The sequence below is a fragment of the Prionailurus bengalensis genome, chromosome D1 (assembly GCF_016509475.1).
Source record: "Prionailurus bengalensis isolate Pbe53 chromosome D1, Fcat_Pben_1.1_paternal_pri, whole genome shotgun sequence".
NCBI lineage: Eukaryota > Metazoa > Chordata > Mammalia > Carnivora > Felidae > Prionailurus > Prionailurus bengalensis.
Window position 1 is genome coordinate 38,945,507 of NC_057346.1, and position 19,910 is coordinate 38,965,416.

Here is a 19,910-nt window from a genome sequence, read left to right on the forward strand (position 1 = left end):
GTCACTTGGATATGGGTAAGGAGGAGGACGATTCAGAAGCCAGTATTTAAGGGAGCTTTTTAATAAACTTTTTAAATTTTAGTTCGTTATTTTCGTAACACTAGAGAAATGCAAAATAATTTCAAAAATAGGTGATTCAACTACCCAGCATGTTCCTGAGAGTCAATCACAATACTCTAAAATAGTTTCAGTGTTAAGAAACCCTGAACTCACTGTGTAAACCTTGGGGGTAGGTTCTGGCTCCCATCACAGAAGCCAAAAGTACCCTTCTCTGTTCTAGCAGCCTAAGCTCAAGTCAACTGGATATTCCAGCCAAAGACTGTGAGTCTTGAGGAAAGGACACAGGGACAAAAGGTGCAGGTAAGTTACCTGTGGTAACAGTATCACCAGGAGTTCCAGGAGCATCGGTCCTCACAAGACAAACACCGTGTCCCCGGCTGGGTTCCTGGTGTATTTTCACCTAGGTTCCTGCCCATTTTCTGGGCCTTCCTGTTAATATGTGAGCTGCCTAATATACTTCCAATAAATTCCTCTTTTGCTTAAGTTAGCCGAAGTCACTTTGTGCTCATAATCAAGCACTTCTGATAGAGACTTACATTTAAAAAAAAATTAATTGTTCTGACCCCCATCATAAAAACTCAGCATTGTCTGTATCCTAAGTACTACATGACTTAGCACAATCTGCCTTGTTGCCCCAAATACCCTTTGCACAAACCCCAAAGAAATACTTGTGATCCCTCAAAGGTTCCTTCGTCCAGAAGGTCTTTCTCACCAAGTCGGAAAACTTTTTCTTTGGCACATACTCAATGCTCAAATATGTATGCTGACGGGGTGCCTGGGTGGCTCAGTCAGTTAAGCATCTGACTTTGACTCAAGTCATGATCTCACAGTTCTTGGGTTCAAGCCCTGCGCCGGGCTCTGTGCTGACAGCTCAGAGGCTGGAGCCTGCTTAGTATTCTGTGACTCCCTCTCTCTCTCTGATCCTCCCCGGCTAGTGCTCTCTCTCTCTTTCTAAATAATAAATAAACATTAAATTACGTGTGTGTGTGTGTGTGTGTGTGTGTGCGCACACACTGTCTGAAAGTTTTCTGAAGCTCTATCTAGTGCCACTTCCTCTGGGAAGTCACCTACCTCTTGCCCCCGAATGTTTATATGCCACTCATCTGTGCTCCCATCACATTCCATGCATGTTTCTGCCACTATTAAACTGCCTATGTATTTAGTTCGTCTTTTTCTCTCCCTGTTAGCTCGTAAGTTGATCAGCAGCAGAAGACCATATCTTATTCACCTTTGTCTCTCCAGTGTCTAGCAGAAATAAAATCACAGTAAGAGCTCCAAACACGTTTATTGAATCAATGAATCATCTGCGTATGTTCACAGTACATGCTAGTTTCTAGCACATAACGGGCACTCAATAAATATATATTGATGGAATTAAGATACATTTTTAAATAACCAGTTATAAGCATATTCTTAATTCTACAGAAAGTAGCTCAAAGATGATTCTGTCTCTTTCAAACCAATCAGGAGACCAAGGCTTGGTAAAAGCTACTGGGGAACAAAAACGAGAGAAAGCCACCTAGTGCTAAAACACGTTAATTACAAGCATACTATGATCCATTTCCTGTAGGGGCTCTGTCCACGATTCTGAAGTGACATCACAGGGAGTCTGCACAGGGAGAACACAAGCCAGCTCTTAGAGGAAGGTGCTCTTTCATTCTGCTCAACCCCTGCAGGTGAGCCCTGTGTCCTGGGACTGTGCCCTAAATGCAGGCTTTGGCGCGGGCTTCTTCAAAAGGTCTGGGAGCAGGACCAGAGTCAACAGACCTCTCTCTGGGGGTGCCCAGTCACCCACCATAAGAAGAAGGAATCATCCTAGTCCCTACCTATCACGCAGAGTCACCACATGCACACATGAGTATCCCATGAGAAAAAGATTTTATCTACAAAGAGAAAATCATCTTTTAATTTTGGATTTTAACATAAAATCCAAAGGCTGGTTAACTACCTTGACTCAAATTGTACATAATATCATAATTTTTATTTCAGGTAGATATATTTGGTAGTTAACCTATCTAAAACTAGAAGTACCTGGACTCCAGAAATTCTTTACTTCAGATAACTTAAAAAAATTTTTTTTATCAAGATATGCTTGACATTGAAAATGATGTACATGTTTAGGGGCATCTGGGTGGCTCAGTGGATTAAGCGTTCAACTCTTGATTTTGGCTCAGGTTATGATTTCTCGGTTCATGAAATCGAACCCAGCGTCGGGCTCTGCACTGGCAGCATGGGACCTGCTTGGGATTCTCTCTCTCCCTCTCCCCCTGTCCCTCTCCTGCTCTCTCTCTCTCTCTCTCAAAATAAATATTTTTTTAAAAAAAATGGATAATTAAAAAAATGTACACATTTAACATAGACAACGTGTCGAGTTTGGGGGTAAGTATCCACACATGAAGCCGTCACCATCATCGAGACCACAGATATACCCACCACCTCTCTAAGTCCTCTCCCACCTCCTTTATTAATATGTGTGCGTGTGATAAGAATATTTAACATACTATCTACCCTCTTAGCATGTTTTAAGCATAAAAAATACAGTATTGTTAGCTACAGGCACTACAGTATATAGTCGATCTCTAGAACTATGCACTCGGGTGCGTTTTAATAAATAAGCCCTATATTTAATTAAATAAGTGAAACTTCAATAATCTTTAATCAATTTCAGGACCAGAAACGTATTCTTTTGGGTGGCCCTGGCATACATTACGTTCCCATTGAAAAAAAAAAAAACTTACTGGCATGTGAGCTCCATTGCTTTCAAATGTGTTTCTATCACTGCAGGCAGACAGTAAGTACTTAATCTTTTCTGAACAAAGGAAAACAAACAGGATGAGAAACCTTAAAATAAACCCCAAGACACAAGACGGCAACATGAATGCATAATTATGCTTCTCTAAGGCTCCCTCTCTGAGCCGCAGAGGACAAGAGCAGCTCAGACCTGCCATCAGGTTCCTTCCACCGCCCTCCCCGTCTCCTTAATACTCACTGTGTCTTCTTGTGCTCACCTCCCTCAGGAGTCAATGTTGACTCATAACTGGACACGATAATTCAAATCAACCAATGTTCCCCCAAAACTGAAAGTCCCTTTAGTAATAAGAGTATAATCAACAGTAGAAGGAGCTACCACTTGTTGAGGGCCCATTGAGTGTAGGGACGATATAAAAATCATCATGTATAATTGTCAACACCCTATTTCCGTTTTGTAGATAGGGACTAGGCTCACAGTGGTTAAGTAATGCCCAGAGGCCCAGAGCTAGCCAGCAGCACAGACAAAATCAAAGCTTTTTTTGCAGCGTCATTCTGCCTTCCAAAAATTCCGCAATAACGCACACTTAATTCTGAGTCCTCTTTTCCTGACTAATTTCTTACATTAAAATCAGGAGAGTTTTGGGGCGCCTGGATGGCTCAGTCGGTAAGCGTCTGACTTCAGGATGTTCGAGCCCCGCATCGGGCTCTGTGCTGACAGCTCAGAGCCTGGAGCCTGCTTCGGATTCTGTGTCTCCCTCTCTCTCTCTGCTCCTCCCCCACTCACACTCTGTCTCTCTCTCAAAAATAAATTTAAAAAAATTTTTTTTTTTAATTTTAAATCAGGAGAGTTTTAATGATACGCTCTTGCTTGTGGGCAATGGGGAAAGGTACTGGGAAAGTTTTTCTCGGACTATATGAGGCAGAGAAGCATCCAGAACTATTTCATTTGTGCTCTTTTTCACAAAAGCTTCAAGGAATAATAGCACGCTCTCTGCCAATCACCAGAACACCAAGGCACTTGATGAAGCTACCCCTCCCCATCCCTTCCGTTGACCACATATTAGTTTCACGATGGTGTCTCCACTTTAACAGTGGATCCCAAGGCTGTGCTGTGTCAGTCGCCTGTGCTACGTGTTAAAAATGTCACTTCCAGGGGCGCATGGGTGGCTCCGTCGGTTAAGCGTCCGACTTCGGCTCAGGTCACGATCTCGCGGTCCCCATGAGTTCGAGCCCCGCATCGGGCTCTGTGCTGACTGCTCAGAGCCTGGACCCTGTTTGAGATTCTGTGTCTCCCTCTCTCTCTGACCCTCCCCCGTTCATGCTCTGTCTCTCTCTGTCTCAAAAATAAGTAAACGTTAAAAAAAAAATTTAAAAAAAAAATGTCACTTCCAAGCTCCATGTCAGGCCTGTCGGGATCTCCACATGTGCAGACCAAATGTATTTTGGCCTCACTTGACAGCTGATTTGAATACAGAGTCACGTCTAGGAGGCTTACGCTTCTCTGCCATACAAGTTCTGATATGACACATGCACTCCAAAAAAGTTGTGATAAACTGAAATCTTGTCCATCAATCACACTTGAAGCCAAAACATGACGGATCTGATGAACGCAAACGGATGAGTAAACAACTCTTCCTAAAACAAACAAACCAATCAACCTGAATCGGTTCTTCTGGTAAAGAATTCTTTGTGTAAATGTGTTACTTTTTCATAAATTCAGAGTAAAGTCAGCAATTGTAGTGCCCTTCTAATTGCTAACCTGAATGACCAGGTAAGGGAATATGGCTATTTCAGCTACATCTCAAGTATTGTTCTAAAAATACAATAAAGCGATTATACCAAAAAATACATCCAGGGGCACCTGGGTGGCTCAGTGGGTTAAGCGGCCAACTTCGGCTCAGGTCATGAGCTCACTGTCTGTGGGTTTGAGCCCCGCATCGGGCTCTGTGCTGACAGCTCAGAGCCTGGAGCCTGCTTCGGATTCTGTGTCTCCCTTCTCTCTCTGCCCCTCCCCTGCTGGCGCTCTGCCTCTCTGTCTCTCTCAAAAATAAATAAACATTTAAAAAAAAATAAAAACAAAGATATCTAATTCAACATGATAAGATAAAGCCTGAGAAAATGCCTACCATATTACAAGGCAAATGCTTGCTAAATCTGAAACTCAAAAAATCACACAGCCACTACGTCACAGTCATGTAAGATAAGCAGCTAATTTTACAGGGAAGGAAGGCATAGAACATAACATTCATCGAGCAATACATGGTACCAACATTATCTCAGGTAATTCTCACATCTCTGAGAATTAGGCCTCATTATCTCCTTTTTACCTAAACATAAACATAAATGACACGCTCTGGGTCACGCAGCTCACAGCCATAAGGCTGAGATGCAAATTCGGTTTTGACTGTTCCAAAGCATTCCGTGGAATTTAAGCGGTATTTTAAAACACCTAGGTACTTGTGGTAGTATTTGGTTTCTTATAATTCCTACACGTTACAAAAGATCATGGGTCTGGTGAACTTGATTGGCAGCAAAATGCAGAAGTACTCGCTAATTCATCCATCTGTCAGTCCATCCGTCCGTGCTTTCATTCACTCATTCATTCCACAAACATCTGTGACATTAAGCATCTGCCAGGGGAAAGATAGTGCCCGGTATGGGAATCCAAATCTGCCAGGCCAGACTTCTAAGGCAGACAACTGCCCAACAGTGGCCCAATGCGGTGATGCAGGCAAGCTCAAGGTAGCACGGACTGGCGAGCAGGGACACCAGTGTTCAGGTCCGTCTCGGGACACGCACACCTAGATCTGTAACTGCGCTAAGGGGCTATGCTTACCTCTTTCTTCTCTTAGGCCTCAATGCTTTGGATCATGGACCTCTCTAAAACAATCTGTCAAGAGCTACATAGTTTCTCCCTAGGTCTAAAAGAACGCATACACACTGATTTCGTGGCATTCACAACTCTACGAGGATTATCCTCACTTCTCAGGTGCAGAAACTAAGGCACTGAGAATAACTTGCACAATTAGTAAAGGGCAAAACCAGGATTCAAACCCAGATGGTCTGTTCCCAGAGCGTGCAGTGTTTACCACTACACCAACGGTCTTCAAACTTTTTCGTTTTCAGGACCTCTTTACAGAGGACCCAATAAGCTTTTGTTTCTGTAAGCCGTATCTATCCCTCCTTACCATATCAGAAATGGAAACTGAGAAATCTTAAAATATATGCTAATTCATTTCAAAACAACAATAGTGGACCCATTCTCAGTTACACGAAACATTTTTATGAAAACTCATTTCTAAGACAAAAGGCAGTGCGAACAGTATTATTTTACAATTTTGCAAATTTCTTTAAGGTAAGGCTTACTAGACTGCTGGATTTTCATATCTGTTCCTGCTGTCAATCTATTGTTGTAGGATTTTTATTGAAGAAGATCAAGGAAATGTAGCCTCATTCGAACATGTAATTGGAAAAAGGAGGAGTATTATGATAGCCATTCCAGATAATTGTGACTGTTCTTTGAAGCTACACCAAAAGTCAACAAGTACTAATTTCTTTTTTTTTTTTTAATGTTTATTCATTTTTGAGAGACACAGAGAGACAGAGCTGTCAGCACAGAGCCCGACATGGGGCTCGAACTCATGAACCATGAGATCATGACCTGAGCTGAAGTCAGACGCTTAACTGACTGAGCCACCCAGGTGCCCCAACAAGTACTAATTTCTTAAAGGTGGTTGCAGTGTGAACTATAAAACTGTATCAGTGATCCTGCCTTGGATATTTCTCTATATTCTAGTACATTAAAATCTACTGGTCCATCTCTCACTTTGGAGGGAGTTCTCTTTTCCCTGATTTCATAATTTCATACATTGGTCATTTGGAAAATCATGGTTCACTGCACCATGCAAATCCTCCACACATGCAAATTTTTCAAGTATGTCATATCAACAAAATCACCTTTGTTAATATACAATGGATTGCAATCGTCAGGAAAGTCTTTGGCATTTTAGGAAGTTGTCAAGTGCACAGTGGCAAATCCAAGTTTTCCAAAATTCCAGTTTTTACTGGAAAGCCTGAGTTTTATCACTGGCAACAAAGAGTGTCCATTGGTTTTCTTAAAGTGAAGGCTCCCTTCACTCGTTTTTGAGAAAACATCTAGCAAATACCCAATAAACCAAGAACTCGGAATTACCATGGTTTGTGGGTCATTCTCTCAACTACAAATGGCCTCCCACAAGAAGAGCCTTTAGCTAAGCTCCCCACCTCGGTTTGCAGCAGGAGCACATCCTGTGTGCTTTCCATTTCATCATGCGAGGCATTAAAAAGGTGCACCTGATGTTGGAGATTGACTACCGTGTGTTCTGGTAAGGGGCAGACAGACCACTGGTACAGTCAGTGCCCTTGCCTTGATCCATGCAAAGTTCTCCCCAGCACTGCTTTCGTACCATCAGTACAAATGTCAGTACGGTGGTCATGTGTCTTCGTGTTATTATGAAGATCGTGTTTTGATCTCAGGAACCCCCCAGGGTTCCAGGGAGCACACTTTGAGGAACATGGCTTTCCATTCTATAGCCTCTTCTGTGGGGAAGGGACCAAAAGTCATGAAACTGAAAAAGAACGTTAAGATGAAAATGGCTGCAAAACCAGCTATAACTGAGAGGGAGTTGCCTCCCCGCCTGGGCAAAGAGAGGTGCCTGCAGCCCCTGGAAGTGGGGAGCCTTGAAGGCACACAGAGACCCTTTGATGTGAAGCATGGCTTGAACTCTACCTGTCAGACCAACGGACTCCAATAACTAAAGAAAATGTATCAGAGGAGAGGCGGCAGCCTCTCTAGAAAACACCTGCCTGTGAATACACCTTCTTGCCCTTGAGGGATTTTTATAAAAGGGAATACAAATCAACAATGATATTTCCCTAGAGGAAAAGGCTCCATGAGATTACTTTTAGGAGGTGGGGAGAAAAGAAACTGTAATAACTTGCCCGGCAGGAAGTCAGGCAATGCTGGGACAAAAGGAAGGATGTTAAGACATGATGACGGAAGAGAAGACAGTGATGCTATTAAGCCAAAAGACCAAAGTATTAAAAGATTTAAAGAAACAACAAAGGTAGAGGAGACAACAGCCACCAAATGGAAAGGGGGAAAAACGGGCCAATTTGTTTTGATTTGTTTTGGCAAATCTGCTTCTTAAACAATCTAAGAATCCAGGCTCTGTGAGCAAATGGTTAACTTCTTGCTTCCTTTCACCTTATCAGTTAAGGGAGACAGTAATTGGACCTCCTACTTAGGGCCGTTATAAAGATTACATACGATAATGCAAAGGGCTATGAATGGTATTCCAGCACATAATAAGTGCTCAGTAAATTTTAGCTTTTTTTTTTTTAAAATCGGAGTGGGGAAATGGAACAGGAATCAACGATATAAAATTCCCTTTCAAGAAATGATCAAATCCGTGAGCTTTTTAAAAACAGCAAGATGCTCAAGCAGATCAAAGATGAAGACATTTAAAGTTTTGTCAGACTGTTCAGCTGATTGACAAACTAGACTAAAATTACACTTTCAATTTTCTAAGCACTTAGGTTGAGAAGCCTTAAAATATACAATTTCTCCAGGGCACCTGGGTGGCTCAACCCATTAAGCATCTGACTTTGTCTCAGGTCATGATCTCACAGCTGGTGCACTGGAGCCCCGCATCAGCCTGTCTGCTGTCAGCAAAGAGCCTGCTTCAGATCTTCTGTCCCCCTCTCTCTCTGCCCCTCCCCCGCTCACACTTTCTCTCTCTCTCTCTCTCTCAAAAATAAGCATTTAAAAAATATACAATTTCTCAGGGCGCCTGGGTGTCTCAGTTGGTTAAGCGTCTGACTTCAGCTCAGGTCATGATCTCTGTTAGCTGTGCTGACAGCTCAGAGCCTGGAGCCTGCTTCAGATTCTGTGACTCCCTCTCTCTCTGCCCCTCTCCCACTCACACACTGTCTCTCAAAAACGAATAAATGTTAAAAAAAAAAAATTAAAAAAATATATATACAATTTCTCTGAAAATAAGCTTAATGGTGCGTCCTACTATCACAGACCACAATGAAAGAATACATGGTATTATCCAAAGGCTCTTCCAAAATTCCTAACTTGTCTACCACCTAGGCATACAAGTCAAGGGCTAGGTAGACCTGGAGAAGGTATCAGGTACCAGGCTCTAACCTGAATACCCTCAGCTGCCTAGGAAAACTCCTCTTCAGCCAGAAGGACAAGGGGACACTTATTAGGAGGTTACAGGGGAGTGAGTACGATTTGTCCTCTTTTCTAAGCATTACAAATAAGAAGAAATAAACCTCTCCTCCTGCTCCACGGTGAATGTTCCATAAGGAACGTTTCCGGAGACTGAGAATCTCAGGTCTGAATCAAACACAAAGGTCATCACGGTAAGCATGGATTTCACTGCTGTATTGATGAGTTGTAAGCTTTGTTTAATGGAGATATATAGTTATTGATCAACACATTGCACTCAATGGTGAAAAACTGAGAGCTTTTCCTCTAAGATCAGGAAAAAGACAAGAATGTCCTCTCTCTGACCACTTTTATTCAATACGGTACTGGAAGTCCTTGCTGCAGCAATCAGGCAAGAAAAAGAAATAAAAGGCATCCAAGTTGATAAGAAGTAAAACTGTTACTATGTGCAGATGGTAAGATACTATATAGAGAAAACCCTAAAGATTCCACCAAAAAAAAAAAAATTGACACGAATTCAGAAAAGTTGCAGGATAAACAGAATTAAGAGTCCGGGTTTTTGTTTTGTTTTTTTAACTTCTTAAACTGAACGAGCAAACGGCACATCATGGAGTCCTAAATACTTTTTCTACATGATTAAGGCAGACTTTGCAAACAAATCATCATGCATAATTAGCACTAATTTTCCACTGTTCTTCCCAGATTGTACAGCCCCCTCAAATCAAAGAGGAAACTGAAAGGCAAATGTAGACACAGTCTGCGCTGCCGCCACAGAACGTGTCTCCGATGACCCCCCTGCCACATCCCCCACCTGGTAGCTGTCCAAGGGCTCCTCTCCCTCAGCTGGGAGAACCTACTGACTCTGATCTGGTCCTGGTTATGTGCGCCAGCTACCATTCCAGCCACGCGAGCTTCCTGAAGTTCCTCAAAAGCTCCGCAGATGAACACCGCCGTGCCATTAGACCCACCTCCCACAATCCTGCAGGACACTAAACCGCACTCGCTCAATGTAAAGAGATTTCTAGAATGAGACACCCCCGCGCTTCTCGTAATTCCTTGGTTGCATCTATAACCCTCATGTCCTCCCAAGCTCCCCATCAGGGAACTCTTCCCATGCTTCTAGAAGTCATGGTATCTGTAATTTAAACCCACTCCCTCTTAATCAGCTCACGGTGAAGATAAAATCCTTGGAAGGCGATTATAAATTGTTTCTTGTCCTCATAGCAGAACAAACGCAGTTCATTTGCCTTCTGTTTTCGAACACCGCACTCCATTACATGCCTTGTAGAATATAAATTCCATGGGCGCAGAGGGCAGATATCCCAGGCCTAGTCCAGCTCCAGGCACGTGACAGAGCCTCAAATGGCAGACGGAGGACCGCATCTTTCCACTGTAGCAAATGCTCCACCTCAGTATGGACTTGCGTGGTCCAGAGTCACTCAAGGCTCTGCATCCCAATGTCTGCCTAATGTATAGTCTGCCCCAAAATGAGAAATGTCATGATCCCTGAGGTTCAACGTGTACCGTCCTTAAGAGAAGCTGAAAATATTTCAAAGCAGTTTCAATTAGAAGATTCGTGACTACTGCCTAACTACGAAACTTAACACTACAAAATCTGTTCACTTTACGAGCAAGTTTAATTACACATAACACATTGTACGTTCTTAAACTAATAAAGTGATCTTAGTCACTTAACAGAGGCTATTAAAATGTTAATATCTGCATTCATTCCAATTGTTGTCTCCCAATTCCCAGAATCCATTTTGGAGAAAGTTGAAGGTAAGAAACTTCAGACTTTCAGAAAATTTTACTTCTAAGCTCGGGACTGAGATAATCCATATCTCAGAGTAGACCTTTTTAGATCTTATAGTCTTAATTTTTTGTTTGGATGAATATTTTACAGGATCAAATCTCAAAGTCAGCTCAAGTAAACGTACTCCCCACTTTTCATGCCCCTGCCGCTCATGTATGATCGATCAGGCCAGTCTATCAGGTTTCCTAAAGGGTCATGTCCTTTAGCAAACCTCCTGCTTTTCTGACACTCCCATTACATTTAAGGTTTGTGATGCTGTTTACATTACTTCCCCAGGTCTCTTAATTTAAGCTACTGTGATTTCAGAAGGCATTTCCTTCCACTCTTCTAGACAAAGGAGCTAAATTGGTGTTACATGCACTCCGCTGTGAATTTAATGCTATCTCCTAGCTACCGCATCCACTGGTTTCCAAAATTCTGAAAGCACCTTGTCTATTTCTCCTCCTCTTTTAAAGCCCATTGTTCAAAAACAAGATCCCAGGCAGGCGATCTTAGGGGCCCTTCTTCCCACATCACCAGTGTGAGCAATCAACCAAACTGCAGCGGTAGTTAGAGACTGGTCCCTTGGGAAACAGGGCCTTGCCAGAGAATTTCACACCTACCGCTTTCCCTCAACCCCCCAGACAGAGGGAGCTTACTCAGAAGAAACTTGGTGCCCAGAGGCCTTCAGGGTGCAGTTCCTGTCCGGAAGGGAAAGGCCTGTCTCACACCTGCCTTCGGGGTCACGTTCCGGGGTCACACTACCCAGAGCAGCCCTTACGGCTGAGAAGCAGCAGGTACATGTGAGATGCCTCCTTCCTCCCTGGCCCAGGGCCACAGGGCACAGCACAGCCCCACCTAAGGCGAGAAGCACAGCAGCCGGAAGACAAGATATCTATCATCCTTGTTCTTGCTCTGCCTGTTCCGAGAAGGGTGGAGGAAAGAAGCGAAAGACAGGGTAGATGAGAAGGGGTGCGAAACAACAGAAGCAGGAAGACCTGCTGTGTGGCAAGCACGGGTTCCCGGGTAATAGCGCCTCACTAGCTGGGGTGTAGATGTACAAAGGAAGGTGAGGCACGCCAGACGGATTTGGGAAGCCGACCACAGGGACCCGGATGTGAGGCAGGGAAAGGAACCTTACAGTGTACAGAACTTTCGAAGGAGGCAACAGTTAGGATGATGCAGTGTGGAACGGTATCTGAGCAAGCCCAGACACCGGCGGGGATGAGCAAAGGCCCGCCACACCCCCCCCCCCCCCTTCCCCTTGCACTGACAAAGGCTGGTTCAACAGTGGAACAGACCCAAGGCGGAGGAGTCCAGGCTGGCTCGAGATCTCCCCAGGAGAACCTCTCAGTGCTAACTCTGCACTGGCGTTTCCATTTGCTTCTCTCAAGGACCTGGGAGAATCCCAGGAATGGAATCAAGGCCACAAACATCCCTGGGAACAGCCTCCTGTAAGAGCCTGCTAACCTGGTAAACTCTACCTACTCCCAGCATACCCCAAATGCCTCGCTGACCCACCCTCCAAATGAAATGAGCCTCCAGAGATGAGGTTCAGGGGCGCCTGGGTGGCTCAGGTGGTTAAGCATCCAGCTTCAGCTCAGGTCATTATCTGACGGTTCGTGGGTTCAAGCCCTGCGTTGGGCTCTGTGCTGACAGCTCAGAGCCTGGAGCCTGCTGCGGATTCTGTGTCTCCCTCTCTACCCCTTGCCCACTCACACTCTGTCTCTCTTTCTCTTTCTCTCAAAAATAAATATTAAAAAAACAAAAAAAAAAACAAAAAAAAACAAATACGAGGTTCAGGTTGGCAGAGGGTTTGCCCTGTGGTCTTTTCTCCCATTCAGTCCACACAGGACTTCAACGGGGAAGTGATTCATTTCAGTCAAAACTGTGTCACCTTCCCGTCCTATGAAGCCCCATAATGTTGCTGTCAATCAAACCGGGACTATCATGTCTCTAGCACAGCACTGACCAGTGGAACTCACTGCAAGGACAGAAATAGCTGCTGGCATATGAACTGTGCCTAACAGGACTGAGGATTTTTAGTTCATTTACTTTTAATTAACTTTGATGGCCAACATGTGGCTAGTGGTTACTGTGGACAGTGTAGACCCAGAACTCAAAATAAAAATAGACGGGGGTCAGGGGCACCTGGGTGACTCCGACGGTTAAGGGTCTGGCTCTTGATTTCAGCTCAGGTCATGATCTCGTGGTTCATGGGATGGAGCCCCGCATCGGGGCTTAAGATTTTCTCTCCCTCTCTCTCTGCCCTCTCCCTATCCACGGCCCCTCAAAAAAGACAAAAAACAAAAAACAAGAAACAGACGGGGGACAGATCACATCTTCCAAAGATGCCAGAAAAAAAAAAAAAAAACACAAACCTTCATGGAATTGTATTTCTCTACCGTGAAGAAGTGGACTCTTAACAGTCCCGCATCTGTTCAAGCTATTTTCCAGCACTGAACCCTTCTTTGGTCATTACCACGTCCACACATCAAGTATCTATTTTGAAGGCCCTCAGAGACCCTACCCCCACCTTCCGTTTACTGCGGGAACCTTCTCCACGAAGGCCCTGAGGATTTCCTGCGGTCTTTACAAGCCCCGCAGCACCAGTGAAATTCAGCATCAAGAGAAGCAGTTCATCCCCACGTCCAAGGATACTGTCCTGAAGGGCAATCAAGGACGCTCCAAGTAACAAATGAATTCTGAACCATGCTCTAGCTTGTATTTAGTCCTTTCGTATGTGTTATCTCACTGAAGCCTCACAATTACCTTTCGATGGAAGTACTGAGTCAGCACATTCACTTTACAGAGGTTAAGTGACTTAGCCAAGGCAATATGGCTTGTGGATGGTAACAATACACGGTAACTTGGAATATCTCCCAAGGACGGAGGAGGATAAAAGACAACAGAGGGAAGGAAAAGTCGGCCTGGAAAGGGGGAAGGCACAGAAGAATGATTAGAGCCGAGCATTTGGTTATGCAGATCAATTCATCACCTTAGAAATCAATCTAGCTCAGTCTCCGTCGTTTAAACATGAACACATGCGGTTCCAAAGAGTTAAGCACCTCAGTCAAGGTCCAATGAAAAGGAGACTATGCTCTAAAATACTGGTTCCCAAAGTGTGGTCCCGGGACCAGCAGGAACAGCATCACCTGGAAACTTGTGAGAAATTCAGATTCTCAGGCCCCTCCAAGAGCTAACTGAAACAAAACTCTGGGGGCGGGGCTCGCAGACTGTTTTGTTCAAACACAGCATCACCTCATCACCCCCATTTCAGAGCCATTGCTCTAGAAGTGTATATCTAAGGTCCATTCCATTTCCTCTGGGAAACAAACAACATGGCCATCAAGGGAAAGGAAAGGGAGCTGCCGGGTGTGAAGCATCCTGGTGACATCAGCCCTGACCTAACATACACCTAGGCTAACAGGCACTGTGAACTCCAGCCAGCACACAGACCTCCCGCCACCTCCCGTGGCTGGGGCAAAGAGGAAACTGTTCTTTACTCAAAAGTTTGGGTTTATAGGCAGGAAAAAAAGGTCTATTTTATAGCCAGTACTAGATCGGGCATAGAGTACCCTACCTTCTAACCTCATTCAATAAATAATACTTGGTACATGATAACAATGTTCCCAACTGTGAAGAGCTAAGTTTCTATGAGTAAAAACTGGGATTCCAGTTTCTCGGAAAAAGGACATAGATGAAAATACACATAACATCATAAAGCCATGGGTCTATAATAATAATAATAATAATAATAATAATAGCAGCAAGTGTTCACTGAATGTTTTCAATTTGCCCAACATGGTATATAGGCACTGTTTCTCCTGCAACTCCAGGAGGCAACTGTTTCCATTTCATCCATGAGGCTTTAACAGGTCAAATGCCCTAAGATTACACAGCAAGGAGGAAGGAGGGTCAGGAAGCAAGCCAGGTCTACTGTTCCTAAACAATCCAAAATACTACCTCCTTTTCCATTTTAACACATTCTAATTTTGAAGCTGTTTAACTTCATTCAGACTCTTTATGTTAGTGAGTTGTCAGTACTGGATCGTTATTATTTTTTTAAGCTGTTATGCCACGTACAGTTCAAAAAAGCCCTCAACCACCCAGTTTACCCCAAGTCCTTCAGCATGTGCTCAAGAACCAGGGTAACTCACACTGAAGAATTCATGGCAACACAGATCATCCAAAAACTGGATCAAAGGCAAGAATCGATTTCATTCCCACCATGCTTGGGCAACGTGCCCAGGAAAGCCCTGACCCCCCCGATCAAAGCGAGCCCTCTCAGCTCAGTGCTCCACGGCACAGCATGCTTATCTCCTTTACTGTACATAATACATGGAAATGTCCACACAATGACCGCACTAAGGGGTGAGCTCTTAAGAGTGGGAACATGCCTGATTCAACTGTGTGCTTCTAGAACACTAAATACATAATAAACACCTAAGGGATGGTTTTCAAGAAGGGCAGCAAGACATACACATTCTTTTTTTTTTTTTTTTTTAATTTTTTTTTTTTCAACGTGTATTTATTTTTGGGACAGAGAGAGACAGAGCATGAACAGGCAAGGGGCAGAGAGAGAGGGAGACACAGAATCGGAAACAGGCTCCAGGCTCTGAGCCATCAGCCCAGAGCCTGACGCGGGGCTCGAACTCACGGACTGCGAGATTGTGACCTGGCTGAAGTCGGACGCTTAACCGACTGCGCCACCCAGGCGCCCCAAGACATACACATTCTTAAGAGGGGGTAAAAGTGAACTACAGTTTAAATACACTATATAAAACTATGAAACAAAAAAAGAAAACGTAGGAGAAAATCTTTGGGATGGAGGCCGAGGCAAAATGTTCTTAGATTTGACACCAAAATCACAACCCATAAAAGTAATAAAACAAAAACAAAAACAAACAATACGTGGGACTTCATCAAAATTAAAAACATTTGCCCTACAAAAGATCCTGTTAAAAAGATAAAAAAGGCAAACTACATACTGGGGAAAAAAAAAAAAATATATATATATATATACAAGCCATATATATGGCAAAGGATTCATATTTAGAATATATGAAGAACTCTCAAAGCTCAACTGTAAAAAAGAAACCAACGACAACAAGAAAAAAACAATCCAGTTAGAACATGAGCAGACATTTCACCAAAGAGGAGATACAGATGGGAAATAAACACATGAAAAGATGTTCAACATCATTAGCCATTAGGGAATGCAATTTAAAGCCAGGATGAGACTAGAACACTTGTTGGGACAGCTACAATAATAAACCAATGCTGGTGAGGTTGCAGAGAAACCCAATCTCTCCTACATGGCTGGGGGGAATGTAAAATTGTACAGCCACTCTGGAAAAGTTTGGCAGTTTCTGAGAACACAAAATATACACTTAACCATTCAAAATCCAGAAATCACACTCCTGGGCATTGATCCCGCAGGAAGGAAAACATGTCTGTACAAAACCCGGTGCACACATGTTCATAGCAACTCTTAATTGTAAGAGCCCAAAGCTGGAAACAACCTAAATGTCCTTCGGTAGGTGAACGGTTAAGCGAGCTGTGGTATAACCATACCATGGAATACTACTCAGCAATAAAAGGGAACAGACTCTTGATAATGTGACAGCTTGAGTGGATCTCAAGGGTGTTCTGTTGAGTGAAAACCCTCATCCTCAAAAGGTTATGTGCCACATGATTTTATTTAACTTATGTTTTTTTCTTTTTTAGAGAGAAAGGAAGAGAGCACAAGCAGGGGAGGAGCAGAGAGAGAGGGAGAGAGAGGGAAAATCCCAAGCAGCCTCCATGCTCAGCGCAGAGCCCAACAGGGGGCTCAAACCCATGACCCTGGGCTCATGACATGAGCCAAAATCAAGAGTCGGATACTCAACTGACTAAGCCACCTAGGCGCTCCCCACATGATTTTATTTATGTAACACTCTCAAAATGATAGATAGAGATGGAGAAGAGATTAGTGGTTATCGGGGTTTAGAGACGGGTGCGGGGAGGAGAGAGCGGATGCCACCATGAAGGAGTGGCACAAGGAACATCCTTGAGGTGATGAGATAGTTCTGTATCTTGACCGTGATGGTGGTTACCAGAATCTACACGTGTGAAAAAATTGCTTAGAAGGATATATGCACAAACACAAATGTGTGCATGTAAAACCAGTGAAATCTGACGATGCTCTGTGGATTGTACCAATGTCAATTTTCCAGTTCTATTGTACTGTGGTTATGTAAGATGCTACCAATGGAGGAAAATGGGTGAAGAGTACACAGGACCTCTCTACTATTTTTGCAACTTTCCATAAAGCTATAATCATTTCAAAGTTACAAGTTGTTTTTTTTTTTTTTTAAACAAAGTGAACTCCAGGCACTTAACTTAAAAGCAAAACCAAATGACAGAAAAAGAGGTGGACTGGCCAGTGAGATTCCAAACACAGATTTAAACGCACACAGTAGGACTATGTGACTTCATTTTTTTTTGAAGTTAAATCCAATTCTCCACAGTCTTAACAGGGATACATTTCCTAACACCTTAGAGCTACCTCCCTATCCCCCTCATAAAATAAAGTAAAATAATTTTAAAAAAGGAAAAAAAAAAAAAAAAGCCTGATGTGTGAACCCCTTTGGGAAACCAGGAGTCCTATCCTGTCCTGGAATGAACAGGCCTTGTTTCACAAGAACAGAGGCCAAGGGCCTCACAATTTAGAGAACCCGGCAGGGTGCCAACACACAAGCCCAGGCGTGGCTTCCTTCAGCAAAACTACAGTACTGACCTACCCACAATGGCCAAGATTTAAATTTTGCCTTTCTTCCAAGACAAAACAAAGTCAAACCAACAAAATAAAATTAAAAAAAAAAAATCACTAAGCAAACAAACAAAAACCTCAACAACCTCAGACTATTTCCAACCAACCTTATAATTAAATATGTCCTCTTGGTTGACCTCCAAAATACCCCTTGCTTTTCAAGTATTCTATTGCCTAGTGAATTCTGGGACACAAGAGCCTACCAAAATTAATGAAAAAATGGGAGGAGAAAAATTATTCAAAACGCTAGAGAATTTCCTGACCAGAGCTGCTTCCGTATGCATTTGAAATGCAGATAGCCACAGGGAGGTTTGGGGGGGCGGGGGTGCTACTTGGGGAGAATTTTGCATATCAGAACTACTAACAGGTCTTATGGAGTTAACTTCCTTTTATTTGATTGGCCTGGAAAAGCTTTCAGATTTTTACAATTTTCACTAGCAAGTCCCTTATTTCAGAAGTCATTATTTAAAAAAATAAATAAAAATAAAAGCCTTACGTGATACAGTACTTTATCATTTTCAAAGCAGCTCCACAAATTACTATGGAGAAAAACAACACTGGTACCTAGGGGCTGCACTTTTCCGCTAAACACTCACCAGCCAGACTGCCTTCCAATTTCAATTAGTTCGGCCATCTTTCCCCTAGGCCCTGGGTCCGCTCTTCTCCACAGGGGCAGATATCAAAAAAAAAAAAAAAAAGAAAGAAAGCATAGTTCTACCCAGAGAAGCCTCCAGACTCACTGGCCAAGGGCAGACACTCTCAAGTCTAATCAGCAGAGTGCCTTCTCATAAAATTACTCACATTTCTGCATTCATGTGCTTTTCTTAACGACAGCACTTTTAAATCTCATTTAAACTGAAAGTCCTCCATTAGCTTCCATGAAAAGATGTATTTTTAAATGCTTTGATCTCCACATGCCCTTCGGTACATTAGTATTCTTCGCTCTCCACCATCAGCACAGAACCTAAAAGACCAAGACTTCTGTGCATTTTAAAAAGAAAAGGGAGGGAGAATAATTATAAGTGCAGCACCTTCTCGCCCTCCTATCCCCTTTGCAGGGTTTACCAGGTTTCCTTATTTATCTTGAGAAATGTATCTCACAAAAGCCAAACTATACCCATCCAAAAACTAAACATCCCCCCAGATCCCACCAGGGAGAGTGGAGGCATCTCTAAAACCTCTGCTGGACATCTTCCTCCTCTTCACTGTGGTCAAATCAGTGGTTTCCAACCCTTTACTCCTCTGCAAAACAGCTCAAAATGTATTCAAATATTGTTACCACACAATTCCCATAAAGAATGCTCGTAGTAGATGCACTACAATGCTCAGAACCCCATCCTGGGAAATAAATTTCACATTGGTCTAGATTCTTCAAGAACTTGCAATCCAGAGAGCTCCCTTAATCCTTACCCTGGATCTGACATCTACAGAGAGCTACTGGGGTCCAGCAGCCGTGGGCAGTCAGGAATGGGGGGCAGCTAGGAGTGGGGGGCAGCCAGGAGTGGGGGACAGCCAGCAGTGGGGGGGCAGCCAGGAGTAGGGGGGCAGTCAGCAGTTGGGGACAGCCAGGAGTGGGGGGGCAGCCAGGGTTGTGGGGCAGGGGGGAGGGGAGACGGGGGGGGGGGGGGGCAGTCAGCAGTGGGGGACAGCCAGCAGTGGTGGGCAGCCAGGGGAAATCTTAAGTCAGTTTGGCAGGGACCGACCCATGTCTGTTCAACATTTCAAGCCTTGACTTTTCACTTCCCGAAAAGGAAGGAAGTTTTTTGGAATAGTAGCTATTAATATTCCTCTATTCTGGTTTTACTCGCTTATGGCAAGTAACGTTATTGTTTGGGGTGTTCCAAAGAGCATCTTCGGGTAACACAACTGACTCTCGCGACCGCCTACCCACGCCGTCACCAAGGACTTGATAGGCAGTACAAAAGCTCGATTCTCCTAACATGCCTCAAAAGAAGGAAATGGGCAACCATGTCCGCACTTTATCAGGGCTGAGCAAAGGAGATGAGGGACCAAGGACACAAAATGTTCGGTCCCAAGCGCAAAGCCTCAGGAGGCGGCACGATCAGGGCGCCCGTCTACTGAAGCCCCAGTCCAGGTAGGTGATCCCGTACATTAGCCGGGCATTTTCCAAAGCACTTGCCATCTGAAGACAGTAAACCAACACCCAAGCCAAAATAGCAAAAAACCTTCAAACAAAAATGGAAAGGGAAAGTCTTGCCCGCCACCAATCAACACACTACAGAGCAGGGCGTGGCGTGGCGCGGCGCGGGAGC

General features: G+C 43.8%; 1 protein-coding gene across 11 annotated transcripts in view; it reads right to left on the minus strand.

Annotated features, from left to right (window-relative positions):
• Nucleotides 1-19,910, minus strand: part of AMOTL1 (angiomotin like 1) — a 155,977-nt gene that overhangs the window by 79,830 nt on the left and 56,237 nt on the right. Inside the window, exon 3 of one of the 11 annotated variants that reach the window (XM_043579913.1) lies at nt 2,799-2,869. The exons of 9 other annotated variants lie outside the window; for them this stretch is intronic. Coding sequence is in view for 1 of the 2 variants with exons in the window: in XM_043579912.1 (XP_043435847.1) it covers nt 6,178-6,196 (19 nt within the window). In the remaining variant the exon portion in view is untranslated. Of the gene's footprint in view, nt 1-2,798; nt 2,870-6,177; nt 6,285-19,910 lie in introns of those variants that run through there. One more of the 11 variants, XM_043579912.1, reaches the window with a different exon arrangement.